Source organism: Marmota flaviventris, chromosome 8 (genome assembly GCF_047511675.1).
Source record: "Marmota flaviventris isolate mMarFla1 chromosome 8, mMarFla1.hap1, whole genome shotgun sequence".
Classification (NCBI taxonomy): Eukaryota; Metazoa; Chordata; class Mammalia; order Rodentia; family Sciuridae; genus Marmota; species Marmota flaviventris.
The window spans coordinates 113922256-113942631 of record NC_092505.1 but is presented as its reverse complement, the minus strand read 5'-3'; the positions used below and the strand labels follow the sequence as shown (position 1 = coordinate 113942631).

The window sequence follows — 20376 nt, the reverse complement described above, 5'->3', positions numbered from 1 at the left end:
AGGTTTCTCTCCTCTGTGTGTCCACGTGCCCTAGCTTAGGGTTTTCAGCCATAACTGACCTTCTTGCCAGCTAGTGGCTAAATTGTTTCTTCTCCTTCATGGAGACTAAGCAATTCTCATAGCTGAAGCCCAGAGTAGTCTGAAATTAATCTGTGCTTAGTGCAGTCCCTCTTTTAATAAAATCACAATAACTCAAACACCAGAAACTTCTCTTGAAGAGCAAGGCACTCTGTCGTACCTTGAGGAATAGCCATGAGACCAAGGGAACAGGGACCTGTAGGACGGGAGCCCCTGGGCAGAACTCGACTACACATGGGGACTGTGAGTATCAGCTCAGGAGTGACCAGCCCAGCACATTTCAGGGATGTCACACACATCAAAAAGCCAAAGAAAATCAAGAAAAAAAAAACAAGCACCTAGATGGTTTTGTCCTGCCCATTTCCTAAATAAAATTGATTTATTTTTTGATTTGTACAACTCAATATTTTCTATACTTTAACAATGATGAAGATTACTTGGGACATTTTTAAAATACAAAATCCCAAACCCTTTCTCTTAGATACTCTAACAGAATAGATCTACTGAGGTTCTGGAAACTCTATTTTTTAAAAAAAGTACTGATTAATTCTTATTTCAAAAAAGTGCAATAGTTAGAATACTTACAAGCATGCAATCATGTAAAAAACAACACAAGTAAAATCTTGATCTGAATCGGAAGCCCCATCCTTTACCTCCCCCAGGCTGCAGAACAAGGACACAGTCCACCTGGAGACAAAGGCCAAGCCCCAAGCCAGGTTAACCACAAAAAATGAGTTTTTCACAACGGTGTGTATCAAGGTGGGTACTTGACTCCGAGGCTCTGCTCTGATGTGTAGTTCTGCAAGTTTTGACCTTGCAAAACAGGGTTTGTTACATTACCAAGGGCGAGTGGGTTGGGGATCAAGGAATCGTCCACTTTGCTGTCAGGCAGCCAATGTTCAGTGTTAGCAGTCCGTGAAACATTTAATCCTCAACCCCAAACCACACGATCACTTTAAAACCTATCAAGAAAAAGCACCCTCAAAGCGTGAATGAAAAGATCATCTAAGGAAGGGACCCGTCAACCTATAGATCTAATCAACCAATACTCAAAGACATGAAGAGGAAGATGTGAGTGTATTATTTTCACACAAAAATACATGCTGCACACTGTTACCCATAAAATTTTTAAAATTTGGGAAAAGAAGACACATATTTTCTAAGGTTTGGGTTTGAAGAAAAGAGACATTGGCTGCTGTGTAAATATAGTCTTTTTCATATGTGATCACCATATTCTCTGATCTGAGTTTGGGGACATACAGACAGACAAAGAATTTGTTCCCTTGGGGGGCCTGGGGGGCCTGAGAGGAAGGTTGGAAGACAGTCTGGATGCGGAAACAGCAGAACTCGGGGGACCTAGATTGAGAACAGCTGGGCTAAGATGGCAACTTGCTCCTGACCTGGAAAATCTAGGCCATTCAATTATTAAGTAGCATGAGGCTTACAGATGCCATAATTCACAGCTTTCAGGCTCACATTGGAAAGGGCCTGGAAATCCCCTTTTAGGGCCCAGTTCCCCCCAAGTGGGTATGATGTGACAAGGCTTCCTCTCACCAGATCCCCTGCTGTATTTAAAGCCCTGAGACTGAAGATCTAAAAGGGCCATGCATCTTGAAAGCAAGGTGCACGCCTCTGGCTGCAGGGGCAGCACCAACTGAGCTGGAGCTCTTGATAAATGCCAGGACCACTCACTCATAGACCCCACCAGTCTAGGGGCTCCCAGTCTCTCTCCAGGACAAGTGAGGGCCCAGATCCCCAACCCTCCCAGACCCCTGCTCTTGAACTGCTCAGAACTGTAACTCCTCCTACTGCAGGGGGTGGGACCAGCTGGGTGGGGCTGGGCCTGTTTCCCAGGATGCAGGGGGTCCTCCCATTCCTCATTCCTGGGGTCTAGAAGGAAGTAGAATGAGTTAGCCTTGCTTTCACGACCCTGAGGCTGGGCCCTCTGAGGAGACCCCCCCCACTCATTCAGAAGCAAAGGACTTAACCCTGGTTTCATCTTCAGAACTTGAAAACTCATTTTTAATTAGAGCAACACTAAAGCAAATGATAGATGTCTTACTTTGCAGTGTATAGCTCCAGTCTCAGCTTAGGAATACAAATTCTGGGACACACATCAGTTCCCAGGGATTCACAGGGAGAACGGGCACTGTGCCCCACAATCCGTACCAAGTTAACATGTCCATCTCTCATCTCCACAGCATTTTGAGTTTACATTGGATAAGATCAAGAGCAGATTCAACTAACACCTGCTGAGAATTTTCTGGGTCCCAGGCTCTGTGAGGTTTTATACTTGTAAAGTAGAGTAGCCATGAGGAGGCCCAGATCCCAGACCCCACCCAAGCCAATGAGACAGAACCTCTGCAGGCCATCACAAAGATCTTTCTGGATCTATTTGCAAAGTCAGACAATACTGACTTGGAAAAGTTATCAGTCTCAGCTGGGGTTGTAGCTCAGTTCATAGAGAGTTTACCTTGAATGTACAAGGCCCTGGGTTCAATCCCCAGCACCACAAAAAAAAAAAAAAAAAAGGAAAAGAAAAAGAAAATTATAAGTCTCAGAGTTTATGATACATGTTTCATGGTTTCTTTTTGTTATATCCTGTTAGATAAATTACAGGTGTCTCAGAGCTGAGAACTGATTGTAAGCATCTTAGCATGTAAAATTGACTAATAAAAATTCAGGGAGCATTTTTCTATTGTCCTCTATGCAATGACTGATATTTTAAAATAAGAACTCTTTTCTTTGATGGGGGAGGCATGGGAAATTGAACTCAGGGGCACTCAACCACTGAGCCACATCCCCAGCCCTATTTTATTTAGAGATAGGGTCTCACTGAGTTGCTTAGCACCTTGCCATTGCTGAGGCTGGCTTTGAACTCGCCATCCTCCTGTCTCAGCCTCCTGAGCCACTGGGATTACAGGGGTGCACCATTGAGCCCAGAGATAAGAAGTCATCTCTTGCTTTTCCATTGTGACACCCACAATTTCCACTCCCCAGTAACGGTAGCCATGCAGAATTCCTATTTCTAAAACAACTTTTTTATTACCATATGATACATTGTGGGGTGAGAGCACTTACTGTTCAGATAGCTAACATAACTTAGTATCGTCTTTCCTTAACATTGGCTTCCCTCCTGTTGATCTTTAACTTAGTATTGAATAGTTGAGGTGTGAGATTTGAACCAAAGAGCATGGATCAAGGCAATTTATAAAATCACATGTAATTTTTCTAGTGTCTTACTCACTGTTTATAGCTGTCAAATTGTAAAACAGTCTTAGAAATGCAGCAGCTGATTGCTACCGCTACCGCTTGACCAGGCCTAAATCCAGCAAGAAGGACACTAGCCAGCTCCACCCAACATGCAGCCCAAGGCAGGTTAGCTATCTCTCCAAGTCTCATTTTCATCGTCTGTAAATTGGAGATAATAACAGAGCTACCCTCATATAGCCATTGAGAGGATTAAATAAGATAATCCACAAGAAGTGTCAGCAGAGAGCCCAGCACCCAACAAGGGCTCAGCTCTTGTTAAGATGAAGAATCTGAAGCTCAGACTTAGACGGTGCTGTCATTACATATTTTAGAGCAGAAATATCCTGAGAGCTGCCTTAACCACTATGTTTAGCTGCAAGGATCCGAGCAGAAGCACACAGAAGCAGCATTCTTAGTGCAGCACAGGGACTCAGTCAGATCAAGGAGTTGGTTTCCCATGTGGCCTGTGTCTGGGGCAGACAGGGGAGACAGGCAGTGGTTACAGTGACTGCAGACCTGGGGATGGTGGCACTGACCAGGCTCGGGGAGCAGGCAAAGAAGGCCTGCCTCTGGTGGAGGCTGTGTTGGAGGCTAGCTGAGGGAAGGCTGGAACTCTAGACAAAACAGCAGTTGATCAGATTTGAGAAGACTGACTGTGGTCTGGAGGCATCTGCAACAGCTGACCCAGAGAAAGGGGGCTGAGAGTCCATGAGCTAGCAGAGATCAAGCCAGAGTCAGGCCAGGGGGCTCCCCAGGGAGAGCTTCCCTGGCAGATGGCCTTCAACTTACACAGGGGACTTTAAATTTACAGATAACAAAGTGTGATTCCATCATGGCTTGGTCAGTGCGGGCCAGGGTGATTCTATTCCCTCCATAAATGAGGTCCATCCACTGGCGGGTGGAAAAAGTGCATCTTCCTGCCTGCAGCTCCTATGGGCTGGGCAGGATCACCTTCCCACCTCATCTCCAGGAAGGTTAGAAGCCCCAGAGGAGATAAGAGTGAGTCCCCCGCAGGGGCCCAGGGCAAGTGACAACCGTGGGAGAAAAGGGTTCAGAGATGTGTCCATCCACACAACTAGGTGTGCGGTTTTTAAAAATTACATCTTGGATATTTCACCTGCCTGACAAACAAGACTGGAAATATCCTGACATCTTAAGCTTTTATTTTACTTTGTATGTTGAGTGGCACCTCATGGCCATCGCTGACATCAAAGTCACCCTGATAATCAGCAGCCTCTATTAGAATTCCAGGCTGGGTCTCTGATTGCTCTCTGATAACTGGTTCCAATAATGAGTTTTGCTTTGTTTTGTTTTTAAATCCGCCCGACTCTTCATTTTTTTGTAGGCACTAGGGGTTGAGGCAAATTTCCACACACTGACACCATCATCATCCCTGTCCCATGACCTCAGAACTAAAGGAAGATGATACAGGGGTCAGCTGGATGTCACGCCCACCACCCACCGTCTGACACACATTATGCAAACCCAGGTGCTGGGGACATTTGAGAGAGAAAATCTCCTCTACCGAAAACAGCAGGGGCTGAGAAGCCAGGATGAATTAGAGAAGGTGTGGCTGCTGGCAATGGTGTGTGGAGGCTGGATCATGGTGGCCAGGTGGGGGAAGGGCATGCTGTTAGCCCCTGAGCTGCTGGCATGAGTGGGTTGCCCCTTGAGGAGGTCAGGTGTTCTCTTCCAGGGTCTCAATCCACCAAAGGATTAAGCGCCCAAGGTGCTCACACCAACTCCCCACCCCGGCCTAGCAACCATGGTCGTCAGTCACCCTGAAGTGTGGCCACGAGAAGTCACAAAAGCAGGAAATCTAAACCTCAGACCTGAGGGATCAACTTCTGACACTGCATCTCCATCGTGGAAGTTCAATCGTCTAAGACCCTGGATTTGCACTTCCTGTGGCATTTCAGCCACGGCCTGCAAAACACTCACTTTGCACCCTATTTTTTACTCACAAATCATGCACCGTCTGCAACCTTAGGCCTGGTATCTCCCACTGTGGTCTACCTGCACCCTCTAGTGACAGCGCGCTCAGATACAAGCCACCCCACAAGACACTCTCCCAAGAAATTCACCAAATATTCCATTGCTGCTCTCAGTTAAAAGTGGACCTTCTGTCCCATTTATTTCACAGCTATGAAAGCAACACATTCCCTCCCTTGAAAAGTCCATCTCTAGATAAAACCAGTTACCAAAGAATGTGCAAATCGGTCATCAGAACACCTCTCAGATAAAGTAACTTTGGCTTGATCCCAATGTGAATACACCATTCTGCATCTTGAGAAAACTTTTTCACAACTGAATGAACATTAGAGCAAAGTAGCAAAGGAATATTTTTTTTTACTCCATTTCTCTTTCTTACTTTTCAGCATTACAGTGGCTGAATCCATAACACCCTGGTTTCTAGGCACCCGACAGACACATATGTCATTCTCTTTAACACACAGACATCAACAGTTCCTTCATTCCTTAGCCTACTTCTGAGTTGTGTGCTGGTGGCCTGTAGCCCCACTATAGTCTCCAGCTTACCTTCCACGTCTTCTCCGTGGATTTCTGGCATCTCCTGAAGAAGGAGCCACATTTGACAATATCTGACCTGCATCCCTACATGGCAACACCTTTCCAGGTGGCTGCCCCTCAGGTGGGGTCTGTGGCCCCATCTGGCCATGGTGACTTGCACACACCAGCCAAGAGTGGCCTACCTGGGCTCTGAGCTTACCTACTATTTCCAGTTCCCTCTGGGAAAGTTCTCTTTCTTGTACTAACCTTCTGACACATTAGTATCACACAAGGCTTCTAGAGGCACGAACTGAGATGCACGTCCACAGAGAAAAGGGGATGAAGTGAGAGCCTCGGAGGCTGATTTCAAACACGACCCTTTCTCCAGACTCAGTAAAGCTAACTTCAAGTTGCGAATTGGTCTGTTCTGAAAGGACAAAGCCCCTACCCTAGCTTCCAGGTAGCACCTGAGCTACATGGCGCCTCACTGTCGCAAACCACCTGCTCACACCCCACAACTTCCATCCTAGAACCAGAGTCCAGGCGACGTATAAGCGGCGGTAAGTCAATCAGGAGAACGGAAGGTGCACTCACAGGTGTGCTGCTGTCGGAGAAGGTGTTCACGCTGCTGGAGTTGCTCAGCCTGCCGGAGGACACTGAAGGTGGCGACGGGCTCCTCTTCTCCAGGGGCTCCTGCCGCTGCAGATGCTCGCGCCACGCCCGCTGGATGCTGTGAGGAAAAAAATCACACTGTCACTACTAGGCTACCACCAGCAGGCCCAGAAAATCCCAGCCATTGGTTACAGGGACAGAGAAGTTTATCACATGGAACGTGCCCAAGGAACAAACCCTTGGGGTCCCAGGCCAATTTCTGATGCCATGAATCTTAAGCCTCAGGGTTTTTACCTGGACCCAGGTGCCTCTGCTGAGACCTATGGGCCTTGTCCATAGTTTGCATGGAATTGCACAGGTAAGATTCATAAGGGCCTAAGTCACATTGCTCATGTCCTGGGAAAGAAGATTCTGGCTCTGCTTGGAATTGCATGTGGGCTGTTTTATTATATAGTGCTTGATTATTGCTCTTTGACATAAAAATTTTAAACAGAATCTCAAATAAGACTTTGCAAGATTACCTGCCTGGGGATAGGACCCACACTGTTTTGCAGGACCTGTTTGTCAGAGAGTAGCACTACTTTGGCATCTGTGGGTGTCACCACATGCCTGAGGCTTTGGGGGTTCTCCAGGTTTTAGCTGAGGGGTCCTGCCCTTCAGGATACTCCAAGTTAGTGGACATTCCCACCAAGGGCACAAAGTAAGTAACATTCTAAATGTTGTAAAAATTAGAAAATTTTGGCTACCCATATAAAATACACAAGTTTATAATATTTCAAAATAGTCTGTAGTATCATTTTTTTTCTTTTCTTTTCTTTTCCTTTTTTTTTTTTTTAATGTCACTTTGATTGTTCTGAAAATAAGTACAATTGTAAGGGGCTATTTGAGTCAGTATTGCATTTTAGCAAGTTGAACACCAGGGGGCGGTGTGGTGCCTTGGAGAGCCCAAAGGTCCTGCAAACTGCAAGGACAGATTTACAAGGGTGAACTTGCTCAAGCAGCCCGTTTCCTGGCTAGCGTCCTGGAATCTGGAAAGTGACAATTTTCCTTAGTTCAGAAATAACAATCCTTAGCCAAGAAAATAACATTCATTTTCCCTAAGTGAATAGATAGCTTATTTTAGTGATAAGAGAAGAAAACATTTAATGCTTTTTAAAATAAAAGTGTATTAAAGCCAGGTGTGGTGGTGCATGCCTGTAATCCCAGTGGCTCTGGAGGCTGAGGCAAGAGGATCGAGAGTTCAAAGCCAGCTTCAGCAATGGTGAGGTGCTAAGCAACTCAGTGAGACCCTGTCTCTAAATAAAATACAAAATAGGGCTGGGGATGTGGCTAAATGGTTGAATGCCCCTGAGTTCAATCCCTGGTACCAAAAAACAAAACAAAACAAAAGTGTATTAAAAACATTTTATGCCCACTGACTTCCTTAATGCAAGAGTTCTTTGAGTTTTGGATATTTAATTTATGGTCATTGCCAACAGATTATGGAACAATTTAACTTAATTTAAAGCATGTTAAACTATCTCATTCCTTTTTAAACTTCATATGATAATATTTCCCTCTTACCTCTTGCCAGTCATAATTAGAGTTTCAAAGGCTGCAGGACAGGCTGGACAATGTCTTTAAACTACCAGCAGAAGCTAAAAGCGCCAGGCCATTCGCTTCCTGTTAAACTAGCACCCTAAATTGTTACATTGTTTTTTAATGGTTTCAGCCATGGTATTAAGTCTCTGTATCCTAGGAAAGTTGATATCACACATTGTGACTTCCCTTGGGTCACACCTCCAGCATGACTTTCAAATGACTTCCAGTGGTGACCAGGACTACCTGTGGTGAGTTGTCCCCACTGGGTCATGAGCCTGAGGAGCCACTTGCACTGCAAAACAGACAGCAATGTGTAGAGAAAGGGTGGAGTGGGCGATGCCATCTACTGTGAGAAATAGGAAGTCCAGTGGTCCTTTTCAGAATAGAGCATTTAGGCTGCAATGTAAAATTGGATTGTAGGAAAGGCAGCTAGAGGGGACCTAGAGCAGAATGGAAAGTTACAGGCAGTTAACTCACACAATAGCACCATAACCTATGGATATGGCAGATCCAAAGTCCAGGCACCTGAATAGCCCTTAACAAACAGGAGATGGGGGAAGAGCTCAGCCTGACCAACAGTGATATAGCCTCTTGGTTAAGAAAGAATAACTTAGGTAAAGAAGTAAGAGCTGCCTATGTGTCAGAATGTGTTCACCCCAAGAAGTCTTTCCCACCACAGAAGAACAAGAGGAATGGGGACAATTCAAGGTCATTTCTTTAAATAACCCAATAGGAGACAGGAAAACACAGGGGACATTCAGGAAGTCCTACTCAGCCAATGAGGAATCACGAAAGGGCCCTTGCACCCTAATGCATAAAATACTGACTGTACCATCTCTGGGTGTCTGACCACAAGACACCTGATCTTGCGAGACCATCATTTAGGTCTCTCTTCTGCGGAGCCTGAGGTCTCCCAGTTGATTCTTTGGGTTTGGGCAGGTGAGCGTGTTTCTCACAATACGAACTGGCCCAGCCACACAATTATTGAAAAGGATATTTGGCATCCATTTAGAAGTAAACCCTATGCTTCCTTGATAATTCAAAATGTAGGAATAAACAAAATATGTTCACTAACTTCAACTGGCCTTTGAAAAATGGTATCGATGGTGTTAATTTAATGGTAGTAATGTCAACACCACCTGTCATCGTAATAGTGAGCTCTCTCTGTGCTATTTTACTGTAAAAGAGAACCCCACCTCATGGAAATCACTTTCCAGCCTTCTCCTCCTGGCTCCACCTTGACTGCAGACTAAATCACTGGTGCTTTTAGCTTCTGCTGGTAGATCTCCTACTGGATCCCTCCTTGGCTGCAGACTAAACCACAAGTTGCTAGTTAGCTCTTTTGCTGTTGTGACTAAAGGGCGCTATCAGAACAACTGTAGAGGAAGAAAAGTCTATTTGAGGGCTCAAGGTTTCAGAGGTCTTAGTCCATAGAAGGCTGGCTCCATTCCTCAGGCTTGAGGTGAGGCTGAACATCATGGAGGAAGAGTGTGGCAGAGGGAAGCAGCTCATATGATGATCAGGAAGCAGAGAGAGACTCCATCTCCAGATACAAAATATATACCCCATAGCCACGCTCCCAATGAACCACTTCCTCCAGCTACACCCCGTCTGCCTCCAGTTACCACTCGGTTAGATTCACTGATTAGGTCAAGGCCATAACCCAGTTACTTCTCCTCCAAACCTTCTTGCATTTCACACCTGAGCTTTAGGGGCACACCACATCTAAACCGTAACAACTGCCTTGACACTGTTATTTTTAGATTAAGCAATGCTGAGGATGTCATCCTTTGAAGACTAGATGAAGTAAGGGAACACATTTTGTTGGTTCCTACATAAAGGAAGCCTAGGTTTCTAGACAGATGCTAAATATCTTTTTTCATAACTTTTTGACTAGGCCTGTTGCTCGTTCCCTTCTCTCATATTGGAGATGGCACTGTCACCTGCCCCTGCCCTTTCTCTACATGTCCCTGTTTTGCAGGGTGAGCGGCTCCTCAAGCTCATGACTACCTGGGGGCTCACCATATGTGGTCCTGGTCATCCCCAGGTGTCCTGACCCAGAGGACAGAAGAGAGGGCACCCTGAGAGCCAGGTGCTTGGAGAAAGCTCCAGAGAGTCTTAGTTCTTTAGTTGGGCCTGGCAGGGTGGAGGGAGGGAGAAAAAAAGCCTTGGGGCAAAGACATGGACCTGAGGGCACAGGCAGGAGGTGGGAGGTCTGCAGAAGACAGAAGGGGGACCTCAGGAGCTGCTCCAGGCCAGCAGGGCAGACTGGCCAGAGAGGGCACCCTGTCCCAGATTTCCCACTGCTCCTGAGTGGCCAGGAAGCTGGGTTTTCATATGAAAGTTACTAGTTCTTTTATGTTACTAAATAACTTTAAAATTTTCAAAATACATTATAATCCTGTATGATGAATTCTGAACCAGCCAAAAGAGGGTGCCACCCTAAGTGGCCTGCCGCGTACTGACTTAGGGCAGATGAGGAGAAACCCTGTTGTTCAAGTCTTTGTTGAGTTCTCCATGTGAAGCTGTGAGTTCTCCTAGCAGGTCTGGTGTCCACCCAATCCCTCATCCTGACATGCATGTGCCCAGTGATGTGAAGGGCCACGCAGGCCAGTGGAAGTCTTCCCATAGCCATCCGTGTCTCAGCCCATCTCCTCCCTGCCTGTCCCTGACTTCACTCCACCTAGGATTGGTGGGACTTCCAGCACATCCTGAGATCTTGCTCTTCCAGATCTTTCTTAAGGTTTCACCAATGCTAAGACCACCTTGATGGCAGCAACCCCGGCTCCCTCCCAGGTGAGCATTTGGGCATGGTCCTGCATCTGTGACACTCTGTGAAGATGACAAGACACTTGAGAAACAGGACACAGAGGGGTGACTGAGCATGAGAAAGAGAAGAGCGGCTGGGATGGTGTGGACCATTCAAAGACAAGAGCATCCATCAAGGCCAGCCGCCGAGAAGCCGTACAGCCTTGAGGCAGTGCCTAGCGGCCAGCAGTGCCCTCTGCAAGTCAGAGGACCTGGTCAGTAGCTGATGAACAAACCTATTCTTCATACGCTTGTCCAGAAAGTAGCTTGAGAGCACGTTTCTTCTCACAAGGAAGTGGCCAGGGAACTTCTCATTAGCCGTGGCCTGAGGCTGACACCAGCCACACTGGCTTGTGTGGTGCTCACCCACAGAAGCTCAGCCTCAACTTCCCCAAGGCATGCAGAAGTCAAAGGTCACTGTGTGCAAGTCCCTCAGGCCCAAAGTCCACATGTAGAGGTCCTGGATAGACTATGAAAAAGATATAAAAACAGACATGTCTAGTACTTCTGAATATTTTGAGGTAATGTGAAAAACACATACACTGGAACTCTGGATTCCTGAATGTCCCCACTGGCTGTATTTTGTTACCCAAGTTCACAGAAGTATGTTGGGAAGATACATTTGGATGGAAAAGACCTAAGAGGCTTAGTGATTTTCTGGGCTTTACTCACTGAAAGCTCATTATAATCCAGTTACTGTTCTCATTTTAAGTAGTGCAATCAAGGAGGCCCAGAGAGGTCAACCAGGCTGCTCAAGGTCACACAGTAGGTAAGGAGCAGAGCTGGGATTTGAACCTACATGGCTCGAATTGCAAAGTCTGCACTTTCTCAACTCTTCTCACATCTCTTAATTAAACTTTTGGCTAAAGCAGGTAGACATTGTACTCAATCAAATGCAATCTAACAAGGTTTTATTGAGAAAAATTTCAAAATTCTTTTCAGGATTATCTCTTTCACCCTTCATAGAAAATCTAAATGCTGTTTCATCACAAAACCAAATACACCAATAAAAAACAAGAGAGGAATTGAAATAGTTATGGAGTGGATGTTAAAAGCTGATTATATTCAATGCATCTGTGTGTTGCTTCATCACTACATAAATACGTTGCTAGAATCCAAGGGAAAGGGTGGCACTCAGTAACAAAGACGTCCAGTGACAGTTTGTATTGGAAGACCTGCTGAGATCTTGATGCTGCTAGCAGAGCGTGGCCGGGACCTGCGAGACCACTGTTGAGTCGGGGTGGAGTCGCCTTGCAGGCTACCTTCTGGCTCCTTGTTCCTGCCCTCCCTCCCGGCTGCTCCCTAGCTTCCCAGTGTACACACTTCTCTAGGCTTCATGGAGCCCTGGCTGGTGCTGTCTCTGTTCTTACTTTCTGACTTGTGAAGCTTTCCTTCACCTGTTCGCCAGAGACCCTGCCTTCCACCTCCCAGAGGGCCTTTCCCGACTGGCTATGTGCTCTCAATGGCTTTTACCCTTCCATGTGGCCTTTTGGTCCTGGGGGGTTTAATGCTCACAACTGCCTCTTATCACTCACGTCTACGAGGTGGGCAACATGCCCTTCTCGACCCTGCCTCTAGATCACAGCTCCTGCACACTCACACCCCCTCACAAAGCCACTTCCTGAGGCCTCTGGTTCTTTGCACCTCATACAAGTGTACAGTTTGGGTGCTCAGGATGGAAACCAGGGCCTCGAGCATGCTAGGCTGGCACTCTACCCAGTTGTTTTATTCTATTTTGCGACAGGGTCTTGCAAGGTTGCTGAGTCTAGTTCTAGGGGAAGCAGAACGTACAGTCCTCCTGCCCCAGCCTCCCGAGCTGCTGGGATGGCCCGTGTGTGCACTGGCCCAGTTCAGGGTAACTTACCAGATTCTTCCCTTTTCATGTTGTCCTGCTGATGAAGAGCCGACTGAAGCTCCCCTGTTACCTACCCCCATCCTCATTTCCACTCGTGCAGGTGTGTAGCAGAGGCTGTTTGCCCCTGATAGTTACCATCTTGCCTTTTCTACCAGGAGAATGCCTGCCCATGTGCCCACCATCCCCCACAGGCTGGCAGGGACTGGGCTGCATAGAAGTCCTGCTGGGACCCCACTGCTCTGGCCTGTCAGCGGTGGCCAGGGTGGTTTTCAGGAGAGCAGATTCCATGGTGCAGTGACCTCTTTTCTCTGCCCCTCCAGAGAAGGTAGGCACTCATCTTGTCCCACCAACAGAGGTCACAGGCCCAAGGAGAAAGCTGTGGTGTTGGAGAGGAACCTGAGACCAGGGTCAGCTTCACAACGAGGCTCTGTGGGTCTGGAGAGCTCCCCGGGGGAGCAGGGTTGGAGTACCCTCCCCTCTGAGGACTCCCAGGTTGGCCAAGGCTCTGCCAGTGGTCACAGGAGGCAGCCCAGCAGAGCAAGGAGTTCAAGCCCATGAGGGGTGCAGCCAACACCTCTGGGGGCTTGAGGGAGACCCAGGGACCCCTTCCTCCAGGCCTCGGCCATTTTAAGGTAATACGCCTGGAGGCCCAGGTGTGCAGCAGAGAAGGGAGGACAGAGGAGAGGCACAGGCAGGGGCAGGCCACACAGCTGCGGGCATGGGCTTGCTCCACCCGCTTCAGGAGTTCAGAATTTAATAACCAGATTAGACAAAAGTCACTGAACAGCAGTAAATTCTCCAATGGGACTCGAATTCCATTATTGGGCAAGATTAAGTTTTCTCTGCCTTGCCCCCTCCAGTGAGGGAAATGGGGTCCAGAGTTATTAGAGGAGATAAACCTATTCATCTGCACCTCAATGAGCTGAGACTCCGCCATCAAACCAGCAGACATAAATCACAGCATTCGGGCTCTGCGCTCGCTGGACCCCAGGCAACTTCTCTGCCTGCTTCTGCAGCTGGTGCCCACCCTTGGCTTCCACATGCTGGGGAAGGGGTGGGGCTAAGAGACCAGCAAGGGTCCCAACTTGATCCAGCACTCAAATTGGATGCTCTGGCTTTTCATGCTGCAACCTCCCCCCAGAGCCTTTTCACTGGGCAGGACCAAATGAATGAGGAAAGTCCTGCCACAGATAGCCAGTGCTTGCAGACCATGTCTCAAGTCACTTCTGTTCTAATTCCTCAATCCAGCCATGGTTTGTTCTTCCAGGTTGCACCCCAAGGGTAACTTCTACAAGGTTCCTCTTTTCTCCCCCAAATGATCAGAAGCTCTGGCCAAGCTCAAACGTGTGTAAATTGTCCTGTGTCTTCTTACGTGTAGAGCTGAGTGTGAGAGAAGCAGAGACAGCACACACCGCCCACTGCTGGCGATGCTTACAGGCACCTGAAAGAATCCCAGAAGGCAGCCCTGGTTGGCAATCACTGCCAAGGAGATCCCGATAGGCCCCTTCTCCATTTAGAAGTAGCTTTAAAATCTGATATATTGTTCTATAATCGATTCTATCTCAGTCTGGATCTTACTATTTCTTACTGTGTGTTAATATCGAGGCACTGTTAGTACTATCTTAATATAATAGTCGATTCTATAGAGTAGGGAAAATGGGCTCAATTTTGGCATTATTAAAATAGGATAGGAAGTGAGAAAGAGATAGAAGAGATGTGGTTTTTTTTTTCCAAAATATAATTGGAGGGGGCCAGAACAGAAATAGGAAGAAGGAAGAAGGTCTTAAATAAAAAGGTGTGTGTGGCCCCAGGTGGGGGTGAGATGAGTAGCGGGTAGTGCTGCTGAACTCTGGAGAACTGCGCTCCCCATGAAGGGGAAGGGGTGAGGGGAGCTGGCACCACTGCCCAGAGCAGGGAGGAGGCACAGGGCACCAGTGTAGGATGGTTCAGACGTCCCCCCAGCCAGCACTGCACACAGCCTGCCCAATGTGGACCATGTTGCAACGGACACTTCATCCTTGATTCCAAGGGCTGCAGATTTAGGGATATTTTTCAACATTATTCTGCACATCCATGGCCAGCCGACAGCTGGAAACAGAAACCACGCCTCCCTGCCGCCCAGGACATTAGCACTCAGCAACAGTGCAGCTCAGTCACCAGCTTCTGATAAGGCTGATGAGGATTCAAGGCCTTTCACTTGACTCTATTAACAGAGTCCTGAGGGAGGGCCGCAGAAAGTGACCACACCCCAGAAGACACGGCTCCACCTCCCGGGCTCAACCCTACACTCAAAGCCAAAGCAGAAAAGTGGAACATTGGACCATTCTGGGGGCAGATGGAATACAAAGAATGTCACAATGCGTGATCCTGCTGACCAGTGGCTGTAGGAGGCCCCATCCCCGCCCAGTGGTGTGCTGTCCCAGCTTCCTCCGCTCCCCACACTGTCTAAGCCTGGCAATGTGACTCACGAATGGTGGGCACTGCCTCAGGGTGCTGCAGGTCTCACTGAGGGCTCAGCCCCTGCAAAAGTGGCCCTGGGCTGGGTTTCACAGGACCTGAAGGAAGTCTGCAGTTGAGAGTGTCAGGTCGTGTGTGTAAGGAAGGCCTGCAATAGAGGAGCAGAGGCCAGAAAACACACAGGCTGGTTTTAGAAAACAAACAGGGATCTCCACAAGAGAAGGCACACGGGTGGATAGAAGGAAATGAGCCTGGTACACAGATGGTCATGGGTCACACGTGTGTACAGCCCCTGTCACAGATGTTGTGCATTTATGATCTTTAATTCTGTAAATTACACCCTGTATCAGCTGAGAACCCCAAAGCGGATGTAGCTCAGTTCGCCATTTGGGAGAAACACAGTAAAACTTGTGTCTTAAGAATCCGGCTTATGTGCTTCATCCCCCTAAGAGCCTAGTCCTCTCTTCCTCCCAGAGCACAGACCCTGGCAAGGGTGTGTGTGTCAGGCATCAGGAACGTCAGCTTCCACGTGCATGATGTGTGCTTTGACCCCTCTCTCTGGAGCTGTAAAAGGCCAGTGCTGACACCCAAATCCACCCAGTAGGCCCTCAGTGACTTTAAGGTCCAGCGCCATCACCCTGCCCCTGGGAAACAGGATCTGGAGCCAGGGAACAGGAGGAGTGGCTTGCAGCAGGAGGGAGCAGGGAGAGAGGAAGAAAGCTCATTAGAAGGCTGTAGGAGCTGTCAGCCATGAGAACAGGAGTGTGGTGGCATCAAAGAAAAGGATACAAAGCCTGCTGAATGTCCCGGTGCAGTGCCATAAGCCACAGTGCATCTCCTCCTCCTTAGGGAGGAGTGGCTAAGCACTGAGGGCACACATGGCGGCTCACAGGCACTCATGTGGCCACTAGGTGGTGCCGCAAGCCCAGGAGAGCAGAGCGTGGCGGAGCTCCTTCTGCCTGGCTGGGTGAGGAAGAGGCTGTGTTCTGTGGGTACCCAGGGCTCCTCTTAGTTCTCCTCATTCACCATCTACACACATGCTCCAATCATCGGGTGCTGGAACGGCATGGAGCGGGGGGGATACGACGCAAGGCTGCCAGGCAGGGCCCATGCTCAGGATTCCACCAGGCAGGAAACTGCTGGAAACCTGTAAGACGCTTGATGGGGGACAGAGGGACCCAGACCAGGGTGGTGGACAGTAAAGTCTCACCTCTGTAATCCTGCAGCTTGCAGGGACAGCAGCCTGTAGCAAGGACACTGCAGGGTCCACTGAGCATCCCATTAAGGACAGGTAGAGACACAAGAGAGCATGCAGGGAGACCTGTCGCCATGCAGCGACTGCAGCAAGGTGGCATCTTCATAAAGAGAACCTCTCCCAGCAATTTCACTAATCCAAGGGTAGAATTCATATTTCCTCAATGATCTGCGAATGCCTATTGGTTTAATTGGCCAGCATTTGTCTATGCCATCAATAGCCTCCATTGGTTAATCAAGTGACCGCATACTAACAAAACATGTGGCCTGCTATCACACGCCACCCACCAGAGATCCAGCCCATTCAACAGTTACAAAAATGGCAGTGAGCCTGCTGTCTTGTGCCAATGAACGATCGTTGCGAACAACAGCTATAAGCAGCCTCCAATTCATGAGTTGACAGAGCTCTTCTCTGATCCTGGGCCCTTGCCAAGCTCTGTGGGTCTGTGTGTGCATGTATGAGTGTGTGTGTGTGTGCCCATGTGTTGGTGTGCATGTGAGTATGCAAGTGTGTGCATATGTGTGAGTGTTCACGCACCCTGTGCTGCCCTCCACATGGTGAGCAAAGCTCTCCCTGTGCACTGATGGAGATTTAGAAAAAGGGGAATGTTCCAAGGGGCCACCAGTCCAGGCACTTAACTTCTGGTGGGCGTGCCTGGCTGGGTTGATTTGCACAGTGCCAGGACAGCTGCAGCTCACCCAAGTGCACCCATTTTTTAATCAAATCCGACAGCTTTCAAGGACACACAGTCTTGCCCCGAGCAGGTCAGGAAACTCCCCAGAAATCCACAGAATGGTTGCAGCTGTCGGGCAGATGGCCAGAGCTTGTTTTCTCAGTGTCCTGGACAAGCATGAAAGGGAGGGTCACCCCAGGGCCAGTGTGTTCTGAGGGGAGACAGTTCCCGAACTGGGGCTCCTCAGTCATGGCTGGAACAACACGTGTACAAAACCCCAAGAAGCTCGGGCTTGCCCAGGCCTGCGATAGCACAGGAAGAGTGGGTGCAGGAGGTGGAGCACATGCACCTCCCCCTGGGGCAGAGGGCGGAGCAATATGGTGGTGGTGGTGGTGGTGGTGGTGGTAGTGGTGGCCAGCAGCTCAGTATACACTTGCTGTCAATTAGCAAGGGAAAAAGAAACACTTCTGGGGTTCATTTCCTACATTAAAATCAGTCATGACATAGCCAGGTTCAGTAAATAAATGGGCTGAACATCACAGGGTGTCCTGAGACCTCGGAGGGTGATGCCACAGGAGGAGATGGATGAACTGGAAGAAGCTGAACAGTGCCTGTCCACTGTCTTCAGTCCCTTTCCTCCCCTGAATCACCAGGACGCTCTCAAGAAAATCAGGCGGCCCTAGGGGGATTCAGGTCCAGCCTACCTGGACTGAGCACAACCTCCCTGGAGACTCCAATGCAGCAGGATGAAAAGCCACCAGCCCTCTGTCATTACAGCAGGGTCACATGGGAGAAGCTTCTCTCTAAGGTCAGCTGGAGGCTCTGGTCATTGTTCACACATTGGTGACGGCAGCAAGAAGATGGGGGAGACAGAGATGTTCTCTTGTGTTTTAAGTTGAATTTATTTTTAACTCATATATAAAAACAAAAGTGGTGCATAACAAGGGGAAACACCATGTTTTGAAACTCATATGCACCGTGTAATGTTTAAACCAGGTTAAACTTTAATCTCCTCAAGCACTCATTGTTTCTTTATGGGGAAAACGTTCAATGTACTTTCTTCTAGCTTTTCAACATGGACCGTTCATTATTGTTATCTGCAGTCACCCTACTGTGCCAGACAGACCAGAGCTTCCTACTCCTGTGTGATGTAGTGCCCACAGATCAACCTGCCCCAGCCTCCCCTCTCTCCCTGCCTCCCCACTCTCCTGGCCTCCCTGACTCTCCCAGCTTCTGGAAACCACCACTCTGGTCTCCATTCCTGTGAGAGCAACTGCTTCATGTTCCACATGACTGCAGTGTGCGGTGCTTGTCTTTCTGTGCCTCTCTTATTTCACTTAACGTCCTCCACTTCCATCCACTTGCTGCAAACGACAAGACTTGGTTCTTTTTGTGGCCAAGTAACAAACATTCCATTGTGTGCACCACATTGTCCACACCCTTCACGAACACCTGGGCTGTCCCCGTGTCTTGGTTGCTGTGACTAGGACTGCAGTGAAACGGAGGCACTGGCTGGCTTCGTTTCCCTCAGGTGTGCACCCAGGGGTGGGACTGCTGGGTCATAAGGCAGCCCATTCACAGTCTTTTGAGGAATTTCCAGAGCTTGGTCCATAATGGCTAAACTGCTTTTTTCTAAGTCATTCACATTACCTGAAAACAGCCACAGTGAGGATAAATAAAATCCATGGCTAACCCAGGCAGCTCATTTGCTGGAAGGTCTGATGCTGCCCTTCTAAGGGCATCTGCCCAGCAGATCCACAGAGTACTGGCTGGACCATGCCTGGGCCACCTCCCATGGGGTCAGGTCCTCATCGATGCCTGTGAGGACTGACACTCTGTCCTTCCTCCTTGAAGCTGAGGGTCCTGGGCTCAGGTGGTGAGGCCATTTGCCTGACTCACAGAGCTGGGGAAAGGCAGAAAGAGGAACCAGACCCACCCCAAGCTTTTCCGTTTTCAGGAATGTTCTTAATGTTTTCATTTACACCCTTCCTGGGATGAGTCAGTTCACTTCTTGACAACATCCTTTCCGTTGTGGGCAGCCTGAAAACTGTAAAAGTCATGTTTTCTTGATCCCAAGGCTGCTTCTCCTCATCTCCTGTTGGTAGGTCTCGCACCACTCTCTGGAGACAAAGATGCAATTTGGCTCCCAGATGGTCCTCCTCTCCTCTCCTCCATGGGGCACCTCCTTGGTTCCCTGCAGTGGTGTCACAGGGTCCCCTGGCCTCGCAGCTTTCCCTGCTCTGTCCTCTGGGGATGTCAAGGTACTTTGTAAATGCATTGACCAAGCCAAGCAGGACCCACTGAGGCAGAGATCACTAAGACCCAGCCAGGCTGGAGCAACAGCTCCGTGGGCATCCAAACCTGGGTTGGCTCCCATCCTCACTGTTCTCTGGCAGAGCACGCAGAAGCCTCTCTGAGCTTCTTTCCTCTCTGTAAGATGGAAACCATAAGGCTCCTACAGAAAGGCCACAGCCAGGACTTGAGAGAAAGTTGGCGGGCATTCACAGTACAGAGCACAGCGCAGATCCTTCATAACCGGGAGTTATTTTTAATTCCCGTATCCTGACAATGACTGTCAATCAATTTGATATTATGCTAATATTTTTAGAAGTCTTATAAAATCACAAGCTACGTTAATGTAAAAAAAATAAAAAACCTCAAAGCTTTTACCCCTAACTTGAAATCAGGATACATATCTCACATGCCTAACTGGACAGTTTTTAAAAACTTAAGAGGTAGACACTATTTTTGTCTTTATTCATTGCTTTTCTATCTCCCCACCCCTGCCTTTCCTTTTGCTCAGTCTTATATAGTTTTGCAGTGTTATTTTGAATGTTCATGCTATTATTCTATTAATTTTGGGTTAGCCTTATACTTCTTGCACATTTAATGCCTTCTATGAATATCCCTGACTAAAGTTAAAGATGGAAGTATTAAGTCTCAATCCATGGAGTACACACCATGGACATCTGAGTACCATGTGATCCTAATTTTTATTTTGAGACAGGGTCTCAAAAAGTTGCTTAGAGTCTCACAAATTGCTGAGGTTGGCCTTGACCTTGTGATCCTCCTGCCTCAGCCTCCCAAGCTGCTGGGATTACAGATGTGCACCACCACATCCAACTGAGTTTTTTTTCATGAAAGCCTTTTAACCTAGACAATGATTTAGATCCCTTTTAAGTTTCTTTACTTACTTTTCAAGCAAATACTTCCCATCATTGACTTGTTCTAAAGGGTTCTGCAATCTTTTCAGCTCTTCCTGTAAAAAAGGAAAAAAAAAACGTGTATCACAAACTA

General features: G+C 48.1%; 1 protein-coding gene across 1 annotated transcript in view; it reads right to left on the bottom strand.

Moving 5' to 3' along the window:
- Window positions 1-5434: 5434 nt before the first annotated feature.
- The window catches only part of Iqcj (IQ motif containing J), a 123664-nt gene continuing 108722 nt past the window's right edge, over window positions 5435-20376 (bottom strand). The window contains exons 3-4 of the mRNA XM_071615565.1: window positions 20274-20338; window positions 5435-6568 (exon numbers count right to left, since the gene is read on the bottom strand). Of these exons, the coding sequence (XP_071471666.1) occupies window positions 6283-6568; window positions 20274-20338 (351 nt within the window). The 3' untranslated portion in view covers window positions 5435-6282. The remainder of the gene's footprint in view (window positions 6569-20273; window positions 20339-20376) is intronic.